This window comes from Narcine bancroftii, chromosome 2 (assembly GCF_036971445.1).
Source record: "Narcine bancroftii isolate sNarBan1 chromosome 2, sNarBan1.hap1, whole genome shotgun sequence".
NCBI classification, from domain to species: domain Eukaryota; kingdom Metazoa; phylum Chordata; class Chondrichthyes; order Torpediniformes; family Narcinidae; genus Narcine; species Narcine bancroftii.
This window is the reverse complement of record NC_091470.1, coordinates 146,067,952-146,080,602: the sequence shown is the minus strand read 5'-3', so window position 1 is coordinate 146,080,602 and position 12,651 is coordinate 146,067,952. Positions and strand designations below refer to the sequence as shown.

The 12,651-nt window shown below is 43.5% G+C and overlaps 1 protein-coding gene across 15 annotated transcripts in view; it reads right to left on the bottom strand.

The window, feature by feature from the left end:
* The window catches only part of pik3cd (phosphatidylinositol-4,5-bisphosphate 3-kinase, catalytic subunit delta), a 206,798-nt gene that overhangs the window by 48,531 nt on the left and 145,616 nt on the right, over positions 1-12,651 (bottom strand). For 14 of the 15 annotated variants that reach the window (XM_069918431.1, XM_069918432.1, XM_069918423.1 and 11 more), the window contains 3 exons: positions 7,701-7,880; positions 6,972-7,127; positions 6,609-6,785 (listed from right to left, as the gene is read on the bottom strand). In XM_069918431.1, the coding sequence (XP_069774532.1) occupies positions 6,609-6,785; positions 6,972-7,127; positions 7,701-7,880 (513 nt within the window). The remainder of the gene's footprint in view (positions 1-6,608; positions 6,786-6,971; positions 7,128-7,700; positions 7,881-12,651) is intronic. The other variant, XM_069918434.1, reaches the window with a different exon arrangement.

Here is a 12,651-nt window from a genome sequence, read left to right as displayed (position 1 = left end):
GATGTGTGGTGGAAAGTGTGCTGACTGGATGCATCACAGCCTGGGATGGGGACACCTGAGCGAATGGCCCTGCAAACAGTAGAGGACACAGCCTAGGACATTACAGGAAAAACCCTTCCCACCATCGAGAACTTCTTCAGGGAACGCCGCTGTCGGAGAGCAGCAGCAATCATAAAGGTTCCACATCACCCAGCACACACTCTGTTCTCGCTGCTGCCATCAGGAAAAAGGCATAGATGCTACAAGACTCACACCACCAGGTTCAGGAACAGCTGCTCCCCCTCCTCCATCAGACTCCTCAACAACAAACTCAATCAGGGACTCATTTAAGGGCTCTAACTTGTGCACTTTATTGATTTTTTTTTCTTATCTCTGTTGCAGGGTTTACATTTATTTCTTTGTTTACGTATTCAGTTTTTTTGCACTTTCCATAAGTGGTAATTCTCCTAATGTCAGGCATGTACTCCATCAATAAATTTGAAATCTGATTTATGACTTTGGTGTAAATTTTAAAAACTGGATTTTTATAGGTCTTTGACGTGTTTTATGTACAAATATTATACAAGTCATAAATCAGATTTCAGATTTATTGAACGACTAAAGTTTGCTTTTGAAGTATATTCTCCAATGTCAACCAATCTTTTTGGTTTAAGAATGTGACTTCGAAAAATAGATTTTGGGCAATCGCATTTGTTTTTGAACAGATAATAGACTTTGCTATGTTGTGTCAGGTAAGTCAGGAAAATATAGTTTTGTGCAACCAGTGCTGGAGAAACTCAGCACGTCAAACAGTGTACTTTATATTGCAAAGATATAAAACCAATGTTATCTCTTTATCAAGGTCTGAACAAAATGCAGGAAGACATCCAAACAAAATGGTGGGGGGGAGGGATAGGGGGTGGAGCACGGTCCCACAGGCAGAGGGTGATAGGCGGAGAAGGGAGGGTACATCAGTAAATGGGGGAGGGAGGATGGCTGGGGGAAAGGAGACAGTCGGATGGGGAAGGAGAACAGGGATTAAGCAATCAGAAACCAGAAAGGTCGATACTAATGCCATCTGGTTGGAGAGGGCACAGAATCGGGCACCTGCCTACATTTTGCTCAGATCTTGATGAAGGGCAAAACGTTGGTTCTGCATCTTTGCTACATAAAGGACACAGTTTGACCTGCTGAGTTTGTCCAGCACTGTGATTTTACTTCAATCACGGTGTCTGCAGACTTTATTGTTTTACTCCTATCTATCGAAAAACTCTGCGAAATCTCTTCGAGGGGTGTCTACCCTGTTCTCCTTTGCTCTCGAAGGGAGTTCTGTAAGAATCACTCTCCCTGCTCCCCATCTGTAATCCCTTTACGACCATGTCTCAACCTAGACTTGCGGCCACAGCCATGTTGCCTTCTTTACTACAAGGACTCGAGCCTAAAACATTGGTTATGTATCTTTATCTTTGCTATATAAAGTACAGGTTGCACCTCTCTTATCCAGAAACTCCCATGGTCCAGCATGCTTAAATCTGCCCCCGCTAGTACAAACCCCTTACAGACAGTGTGGGACTTGAACCCCAGTCCCGATCCCTGGCGCTGTAGAGTTATTGCGCTAACTGTGCCACCCAACAGTATTATTTCCTGTTTTAAGCTTTCTTCTACCTTGGATATGTTTATGTAGGGGGTTCCCTTAGGAGTCAATTTCTGTGGTCCAGCAATGGCCAGGTCCCAACATCGCTGGATTAAAGAGGTACAACCTGTGCACTGTTTGACCTGCTAAGTTTATCCAGCATTGTTCTTTTACTTCAATCTCTGCATCTGAGATGGTAAAGGAGATTTTAAATGTGTGTTTTATTCATGGTGTTATCTGCAAGGGATATTTGTGGGAATATGGAGAAATAAAATGGAGTGAACGCATGAGTAGTGTAAACAGATCTCAGCACGGTCTCACTGAGCTGAAGGGTTGCGTGATTCTATGACCCAAGGGATTCTGGGACAAGGACCAAGAGCAGGGCAGGATCTTTGGGAGGGTTAGGTGCTCATGGGATTGTTGCCTATACATTCCAAACAAAACCCTGAGGCCACCAATAATCACAGAGCTTGCCCCAGTCCCAGCAGCACCAAGCACAATGGTGCTGCCCATGGGTGGGGCTACAGGATGTCCTCCGACTGAGGGAAAGGTGACTGGCACTGACTGTGTTGGCAACATTGTTGAAACCTGGGCAAAGCCACGAAGGCTCTGGAACAACACAGGATTCATCTAAGATGCCACCTTCTCCTCCCTGTCTCCACGTCATTTACTGTCATCTGATTGTACAAAAACAGTGTTTTCCGGTCCTCATTGCAAAACATGCAGATGCACAACCAGACATAACACACATACAGACAAACAATACATATACAGGACAAGTATTCATCTGTTCAAATAAATATGAGAGCCTTAGATGGTTAGTGCGAGCAGTTCCTTTAGTCGTTCAGCGTTCTCACTGTCCATGGGAAGAAGCTGTTCCTCAGCCTGGTGGTATTCCTATATCTTTTTACCTGATGAGAGCAGCTGAAAGATGCTGAGTGCAGGGTGGAAGGGGTCCTCAATAATTTTGCGCATCCTCTTCAAACAATGATCCTGGTAGATGTTGGGGGTGGGGGTTTAGAGTGAGACTAAAGTGAGTCTCTTTCCTCTCAGCTAACTCTCCCAATCCTCCCCCCCCCCCCCCCACCTTTTTGTGCCACAAATCAATGGTTGGGCCATCAGTGATGCTAGTTGAGTTCAGCTCAGTTTAACCGCAACCCTCAGACTGCAGGGAATGCATCACATGCTGAGTGTAACCTCTGGAAGGTCACTGACGACACAGCATGTGATACCTACACTCGCAACCTCACAAGTGGCTTCAACAGCAGAGCTTTGTCGTGTTACAACTGGTTTCATGGCTGTGCACAATAGTGATATTGTAATGCTGACTTTTAAAAAAAGGACAGAGAAAGAACAAAAGAAAATGGTGCACAAACAAGGAATCAGGAATCAGAATCGCTCACAACCATGTGCCATAATGCACTCTCACACAAACATGTTCATGCACTTACACACTTGTATATTTGTGGACACATGTAGGTTTGAATGCTCATGCACAAATACACATTTGCACAGACGTTCACACTTTAATGAAGACACTCTGTTCAGCCACTGAACAAAACCATAGAGGATCTCATGGACATTTTGGTCTGTGTTATAAGTTGCTTCTGGAAGTAAATCATCACAGGAATCCCCCTCCCCTCCTTCAACTCTATTTTCCCCCACTTATTCAGGAAGGTAGCACATCCCTGGCCACACTCTCCTCACCTCCCATCAGGAGTGTGAGATCATGCACCAGCTGGTTCAAGGAAGGACAGTTTCTTTCCTGCTGTCATCAGACCCCTGAACAAACTCCACAACAGTAAAATTACATCGCCTTCACTCTGTTCTGACCTCTCTCTGTCATCTGAACTCAGTATTGTGTTTCTATTGCTGTGCTATGTATGGGTTGATTTGCTGGGTTGCACACAAAACAAACTTTCACATGTAGTGAAATATAAAAGTGATAAAGGACACAGGAATGCTGGAGGAACTCAACAGGCCTCGCAGCGTCCATAATTCGGGCCTAAGCCCTTCAAGGTGTTTCAAACTTTCTCATGTACCTCGGTACACGCGACAGGAAACTTGAACTAAATTGAAGAAACCTTATTTTGACTACTCTCTTTCCATAAGACATAGAAGCAGAATTAGGCTATTCATCCCATTGAGTCTGTCCCCACCATTCCATCATGGCTGATTTACTATCCTTTTCAACCCCCATTCTCCTGCCTTCTCCCTGCAACCCTGGATTCTCTCTCTAATCAAGAACTTAGCTAACTCTAACTTAAATACACCCAATGACTTGGCCTCTACAGTCCAAGGCAATGAATTCCACAGATTCACCACCCTCTGGGCAATCAAATTCCTCCGCATTTATCTTCTAAGGTGATGTTTTGATATTCTGAGGTTGTGCCCTCTGCCCCATGCTCCATCACCTAGGAAACATCCTCTTCATGTCTAGTCAGTAGGTTTCAATGAGAGCCAAAGACTCCAACACTATTTACCTTCTGTTCACAAAGAAGTCCAGACCAAGGGATGAAATCACTGGATATGTCCCAGCCCCCTTCATCCTAAAACATCAGACACTAACGTCATCTCAATTAAGATACCAAAGGGACTACTTCTCACTGAACATGACCTGCCTTCAGGATAACCTGGTGCCCCGCTCCAACAGACCAGCTTTCGGTGACTGAAGGCAACGCCAAGGTTTTGACGACTGAGAAGGTCACCACATTTGGAGGAAAGCTGACCAATAAAAGATGAGCTGAACAAGAAAGTCTGCAGACAGTGCGATCGTGGTTGAATATACAAAAGTGCTGGAGAAATTCAGTGGGTCACACAACGTCCATTATGGCAAAGATCTATGTTTTGGGCTCAAGCTCCTCATCGAGGTTTGTACAAAAAACAGGCAAATATTGGTGGTATATCTTTGCCATGACAAAACGCTGTGTGACCTGTTGAGTCTCTCCCAGCACTTCTGTGTATTAAACAATGAAATGAAAATTGTGTTTTATGAGCCTTGGCTTCATGCGGTCTCCCCAAAGTGATGGAAATTTAGAAAATCTGCCACATTCAAAGATCAAATTTACCAAGGGGACAAGAACTAATGCAATCAATGACATTCATTGGAGCATGAAGCAGAGTTTAGTGATGCTTTAAAACCCTGCTGTGCATGCCATGTCACCATGTTTTAGATTAGCATCACGAACATTATTACCCACACATTACAAAGACACTGTCTATATATAACTATGAATAGTCAAATAAAGCAAGATTTCTCTGTGTTATGTCACCTAAATACATCTACAGCAGTAAAAGTCCCCAGTGATTGTGGGTGTGCCTTGAACTCCAGGTGACTGAGATTACTTCAATACCACACTTCCTGCCATTTTGCCTGACTGATTACAGTATAACCTTCACTCTGATTTAAATTTTAAAAAAATCATTATTATTCTGCAATCTAACCATTTTTTCACCCTTCTGTGCAGAAATAAAACTTTCTGCCACTCTTTGCAGAAACCATGTCGAGTGCTCCTTTGTCTCTGAGGCAGACTGTGTGAGGAAAAGGCTTGAGTACCAAAATCCCAAAGTTCAAAGTCATGTCAGAGTATATACATAAGATCACATACAACCCTGAGATTCTTTTTCTGAGGACCAGGCAGAATTTCTAATTTCTGGGTTACTGTAAACTGTACTCAAAGAAAGAACTGTAAACAAACTGCACAAATGCAGATGTATAAACATACAGTAATAACTAATGAGAAAATACGAGTCCATAAATAAGTGTCTGAATTGTCTCAACATCGAGGAAATGTTGTACTGTGAGGGGTGCTACCCTTCAGCTGAATTCCACTTTCTCAAGTGGAATTAAAAGATTCCTCGGCCCTGCTCTGGGCCCTCAAAATGGAGATACCCCACTGTTCTGGCTAATATTGCATTCTCTAGTCAACGTGGCACAAGAAACTACGTGGTCACAATCACATTCCTCATCGCGGGAGCTTGCAATTGGCTGGCACGGTTGGCGAAGCAGTTAGTGCAATGCTGTTACAGCGCCAGCAATCGGGACCGGGGTTCGAACCTGGTGCTGTTGGTCAGGAGTTTGTACGTTCTCCCCGTGTCAGTGTGTCTTTCCTCCGGGTGCTCGTTTTCTCTCACTGTTCAAAAACGTACTGTGGAAATAATTGGGTATAATTGGGCGGCATGGACTCGTGGGCCGAAATGGCCTGTTTCTGGGCTGCATGTCTAAATTTAAATTGACAACCATGTTTCCTCCATTATGGAGCCAATACATTTCAAAAGAGCATAGAATCAGTTCCTTCAGCCCATCACGCTCATGATGACCTTCAAGTCTAAATACATTAATCAAGGTAAGGGCTCAAGTCCAAAACATTGGTTATGTATATTTATCTTTGCTATAAAGGATGTTGTTTGACCCACTGAGTTTCTCCAGCATCATGTTTTTACTTCAACCACGGTGTCTGCAGACTTTCGTGTTTTACATCTGTGCTTCCAGTTCTGACCATGGCTCCTTCTGAATTGCCAAGATCCTAAGCATTGGAACTTGCTTTCCAACTCTCCCCATCTCACTTTCCATTTTCTGAAGTCAATCCTTCATAAATGTATATTTTTGACGGTTTTTGGATCAACTGCCCTCAAGTTTACATATGGCTCAGTGTCAAATTTTGTTTTATGATATTGGGAGATAAAGTAAGCGTTGTGGAGAAAAATGCAAGAAAAATTGAGGTAAAATCAGAAAATGCTGGAGTGACTCAGAAGGCCAAGTGGAAAGAGAAATGGGTTGTTTTAGGTCAGAGACTCGCATATTTTTAAATGAGAAATCAAGTTAATTTTATGTGACTCAGAGGTTGGTTGAGGAATGGATCGACAAAGGGAATATCTCTGATCGGATGAGGCCAAAGTTGCCATGGTGAATCTTGGTTTGCAAAGCTATTTTTTAACAGATTATTAATATATTTAAAAGATTAGGTGTGGCCATGAAGTGATTTTGGGTCAATACCTCAGCCAAGGTCCAACTAGAAACAACCTCCGCTGATAGTGGATGTCTCCCTTCTGTTGAAGGGAAGAGAGCTTCTTCTCTGACAATGTCTGTCGAAAGGAGAAGAGCTTCTTCAAGATCAGCAGTTCCGGAAGCAAAGAGGCAGGCAATTCTACACTGTGTGCAGAAGCTGAAGACCTGAAATAACACCAGAAAAAGCTGGAAACACTCAGCAGGTCAGGCAGCATCTGTGGAAGGAGAAGTAGAATGGTCCACTTCACCAAGTAAAATGTTCATCATGGGATACTGTTTGGAATCCAGTTACACTCCTCGATCAACACCACGCCTGGATGGATACTGGGAGAAATCAGCAGGCCTACTTACCTTTTTAATGGGAAGCGGTGGTGGCTTGGAATATGTCCTGCTCTTAGTGACTTGTCCCATGCCAATGAATTGCTCCTCTTGGTAGGCTTTTATTGTGGAATTATGGACCATCGTCAAGTGTGGCGTTATGTTATTGGATATACAATTACAGATGTGCTGGAGAAAGAAGAAAAATACCTTTTGCTAGTGCTTAACTAAATCACATCAAAGTCAACCTACCAGAGCCCTAGTTCCCACATTGCCTTCCAACTCACTGGGCCTCCCATTTCCTAGTACTTACTAGGCCCAGAGTTCCCACGCTGTGGCTCTTTTGAAACTGAACAGTGTTCCAATGTCCATAGACCTTTCCCACTCATACTTCACCTTTAAACATAGGGCTCACTCGAGCATCTATCACTCACTGGAAACATTAAGATAAGGTGAACTAAAAGTGTAGTGGAGTATTGAATAACATATAAGTCTTCCAGTCTTAAAATCTGGATTAAATGATTTCTACCGTATCAGTAAATACATTCAACCTTTGATTGAATTCAGACAGTTCCAATCTGACTAAGGGCTTTAATGGTGGAGGGGTTGTTCAACTGTGATCCCAAACCCAGAGGCAAACTCTTGTGTCCCTGAAAATGGAACAGAAAACTAGTCACTCCAGGAGCTGCCAGGGATAGACACAAACACATACTTTGCCTGCATCCCCAGAGAACGAGATGACACACAATGCCACAAACCCACCTTAAATCGGCCAAGTGGGTATTTGCCATAGATATATTCTTCTGCCCCGTTGACCTGCAGCGTGTAATCTTCTGAGTCTTCCACTGCTTTATGCCGGAAAACAGTCGCCTTTTTCTTCACTGCCAATTTCATCAGGTGTGCAGGAGGTGCTTGGGAGGATATCTGGAAGCTGAAACTCTCCTGTTACAAAGCATCAACAAAGGAAATTAATCCCACGCTTTAATCAGGCACGACAGTTCAAAGCCTCTCTGAGGGAAATTTGGGGAATAGATGAGGCAAAAAGATGAAGACACATCAAAAGCAGGATAAACAGGTGAGGAAAAAAGGGTGGGCTGCATTTTGGGAGAGGGCTTGAGTGATTTGTCTCAACATAGGCTAATTCTGTCTTGTTGATTCAGGTGAAATCCTTCTGACAGAGCTCACAAATGGACTCTGTTTAAGGATATATATCAGGCTGGACAGTTATTCTGTGAACAGGGATATGAACTGCAGGATCCTCTTCAAGTCGCACACTGTCCTGAACTGGAAATATATCACTGTGCTTGGCCCCATGTCCCATTTCAGCCATTCTCAAACTTTTTTGTGCAATTGCACCTCCTCCCCCGGGACTCCGCTCAAAGTTTATGGCCCCCTTCCCTGTGAAGCAGTCAAGTTTTGGTTTCGTCTGTACTTCTCTCCTACTGACTACATAAAAAGAAATATTTGTTATGTGAGGTGAAAAGAAAACAAGGACTTTTATTTAAATGTGCTGCGGCCCCTGGGGTGGGGCATGTCAGGCCCCCATTGTGAATGACTGGATATTATGCTGGATTCCGAGGCATTTATGGAATATCGTGCATGGTTAAAGTCAAATTGGGCAAATCTTGCCAGGAAAAAGCTCTGCCCATGTGTGGCGCAGAGGCACACTTGAAACGTACTCCAGGTGTGTAAAATTTTGGAGGTTTCGATCAGATTGAAAGTGAGAGTCTGTCTCCGATGTACAAGGTGCTACAAACAGCAGGCAGAAGTTTAAAGGTGTGAGTGAGGAGCTTTAAACAAGATTAGAGGGGAAAGTTTTTTTTGACACTGAGTGGTTGATATCTTCAACATGTTGCCAGAGGAAGTGGTGGCATCAGATACAATCACTGTGTTTCAGAGATATTTCGACAGGCAAGTATAGAAGCACAGAGACCCAGCCAATGGAATCAGTGCAGATGGCAAAACCTTGAAGTGCAACATGCCATTGAAAATTAATTTTCTGCATTCGCACTTGGCCTCCTTCTCTGCTGAACTTGGTGCTGTCGGTGATACACAAGGTGAAAAGTTTGACTAGGACATTGTGACGATGGAAAATGTATCAGGGTGACTGGAACCCATCAATGCCAGACGACTATTGTTGGACACCGACACAAGAGGCATCAGATGCTGAGTACAAATGAAAATTAGTAGCAAAACTTTTTTAGGTTAGGTGAACTAACACAATGTGTCAGCATCATTATGCGATTTAACCTGCTAAATTCAATAAATTAATTTAATGTTTCTCCAACTTCCTATGTGATACAGCAAATCTGAAATTATCTTTCTGTTCATCTTGAAGTTGTCTATCATAATCCCCAATTTTTTTTTACAGGAAGCAAACCTTTTGGAAAATATTGTTGTTCAGTGTTACCTTGGTGACATTATCAAGCCTGTATCTGTTTCATTTTCTGAACTCTAAAGCTCCTGTTGTCTCTGGGTTTGGTCATTATTGAGGAGAGATGGCTCATCAAAGCAAGTCGTAATGTTTTAACTTTGTATTTCCATGGTATAACAAGCCAAATTAAATAAAGTACCTCTGTTTATCAGTAACGTTTGTCTAGGATTCCGCTTTCACAGTCCCAGCCCCTCAGAGAATACATTGAGAGAGAGAGTTGAAAAGTTTTCTTTTGATAGATGAGAGTTTGTGGACTGTAATCATTCAAGGGTTAAAATTTTAGAATGTTATCTTTGTTAGCTATTGCTTTCCTTAATACTCCTGTGGCAAGTTCTCCCATCTCCTGCTTCCTGAAACTTTGGTCTGTTTTGGAAATGATTTCAAGCAGGCTCCAACCATCTGAATTTACGTCCAATTGGCCATTTCACACTGGGTCAAGGTTAAGGCCTTGCTATCGAACTTGTTTTCTTTTCATCCTGACGAAGATCCAAAGCCCAAAATATTTTAAATTTAGACATACCTACAGCACAGTTACAGGCACTTTTGGCCCACAAGCCCAGTACTTTTTTTTTGAACGGTGCGAGGAAACTGGAACAGCCAGAGGAAATCCATGCAGACACGGGGAGAATGTACAAACTCCTTGCAGACAGTGTCAGATTTTCACCCCGGTCCCAGTCACTGGTGCTGTAACACCTTTGCACTAACTGTTACACCAACCGTACCATCCAATGTTGGTTATGCATTACTTCATATGGATGCTATAACCTGTTGAGTTTATCCAGAATGTGTACTGGTCTTGCTGAAGAGACTGGGTTGGGAGGCAGGGCTTCCCTCTGAGAGTTGCAGCAGCACTGAGTTGATCCATTGCAGAGTACGTCGCTTTGAAGTGGCTGGTAGGGATATGAGGAGAAATTCTTTTCCCCCCAAAAGGAGGCTGAAATCTGTCCATGTAGACAGTGGAAGCAGATACCCTCACAACTTTTAAGAAGTATCTGGATGATCATTTCAAAAACCAAGACACAGACTTCAGTGAGATTGGTATATTCTGGTATTTGATGGGCTGAAGAGCCATTTCTGTGCTGTGTGATTTGCTGTGAGGGTCAGGTTGTCTGAAATCCAGCCCCTGTCTCAACTCATTGACCTCAGTGCTGACCTTTTGTACACAGGTGATTCAGACACAGGGGTTTGCTCCAGTTCACACATCCAGTAGCCTAGCAAATAACAGTCCCCACTGTCAAAGGCCTTTGAAACTGCTTTTAAATGTCCCAGATCATCAGGCATTTGAAACTGCTCAAAGAAATCTAAATAATTTTTTAAAATCATGAATTTATCATGCAAAATTAATTCAAATAACTGAGTATTGTATATACTTGCGTAATAGCTGAGTTTTTTGGACCAATTTTTCAGTTCAAATTTGGTGGGGAAGGTTCACTTTTACACAGGTCACTGAGTAAAATGGCCTACTTTTGACTGAGTAAGTACCTGCATTGTCGGGAGCTCAGATGCCTGGGACCGGGTGGTAAATCTGCATTCAGGGCCTTGGGAGCTTGGATGGATGGATGTCTGGGACGAGGATCTGTGGATGGAGTGTCACGGCGAGTGGCTGTGGCAAGGATCTGCAATTGGGGCATCGGGAGCTCGGATAGGCATGTGGTCGGGGCCAAGAAAAAGTGGGAGGGTGGTTGGTTACACAGGATTAACACGTATATATGGCACGTTTCTTATGGGGTGGGGTGACCTGTGAAGTGATGCAAAGAACATCCAAGCCTTCTCAGTGGGGAGTCCGCTGGGGGAGCTATGGGATGGATTCACTCACATTGGACTCGATCTTCTCATGAAGGTCCAAGTGCAATGCAAAGGGGCGCAAGTAGGAGGTGGCCCAAGCAATGGCCAGGTGGGCAGGAGGCAGCCAGCAGCTCCTCTTGGAGCTTCCCAAGCTCCTTTCTTCACCCATGGGCAGCTCCAGTGGCTGTGAATTTGACACCGTTGGGCACACAGTGGGCAGTAAAGCAGAAGCTTTTGCACAATAAAAAGTGCGTGGAAGGGACATGCTTTTGGGTGTCTTCTTTCAGCGCATCCCAAAATGCATCACATAAGAAAGCAAGAGTCAGCCATCTGGCCCAGCGAGCCCTGCTCCGACATCCAATACGTTCATGGCTGATCTGGCCATGGATTCAGCTCCACTTACCCGTCAAACCCTATAATCCTTAATTCCTCTATAGTTAAAAAATCTATATGTGTCTTTGAATGAGGCAGCCTCTACTGCTTGCTTGGGCAGATTCACCACCCACTGGGAGAAGCAGTTCCTCCTCATTATCATCCTAAATCTACTGCCCTGAATCCTGAGTCCCCAAGTTCTAGTCTCACTTGCCAGTGGAAACAACCTCCACTATCTTATCTATTCTTTTCAGAAATTTTAATCTCAATAGGATCCCCCCCCCCACCACCCCCCCCCCACCCCGCATCCTTCTAACCGTTCACAACGAATGACTCACAACGAATGACATACTGCTGTCTTGTAGTCACTGTTGTAATGCAGTGGGAATTGGAGACAAGATCATGCCAGGGGCACAGTGGATAACTCTCCCAATCCACTTCAAAACTGCTTTCCCGTGGCTTTAAACTCAGATGTCCTGGAATAGATCCGTTTCCTCAAGTTACATTCAAATTTAAAATCCAACTCGTTTTGCTCAGTTTTGTTCCATTTTAGCCCATTAGTCAATAAGAAACTGTGGGGGTATAAATTTTAGTTCAATATTGAATGGTAGATCATAATCAGAACAGTTGTGGTATTTCCATTCGACTGAAAGAAGGTTTCATGGATGTGAACGGGCTATGTGTGATATCAGCCACTCTTTTAAACATAGGCTACAATCTAGCTACTTCTCAGAGGTGCCAAATTCTCAATTAACTGGTCAGTTACCCATTTTGTAGCAGTTTAACAATTCTATCATTATTACACCTGGGCTTTATGGATGCAATGGAAGAATGTGCATTTTTTATCCACAAAAGAATTTACTCAAATCTGCAGCTGGTTATCATGAAATCCAGTGCAGCACAGCAGACGTCCATGTGGCCCATCAGGCCTGATGCTGGCTTGTGGCTGGAACTATATCAGGCTGGAACTGATGTAACTGCCTGCCTGAAGTTTTCTTACGACACAACACAAGGTTTAAATCACCAGAGATCACTCGAATAGGTTTGAATTTACTACAACAGCAGTGCTCGCCAAAAGTCTAAAAGAACTGAGCATGGAAATTAAAACAAAGCCGGCTTTTA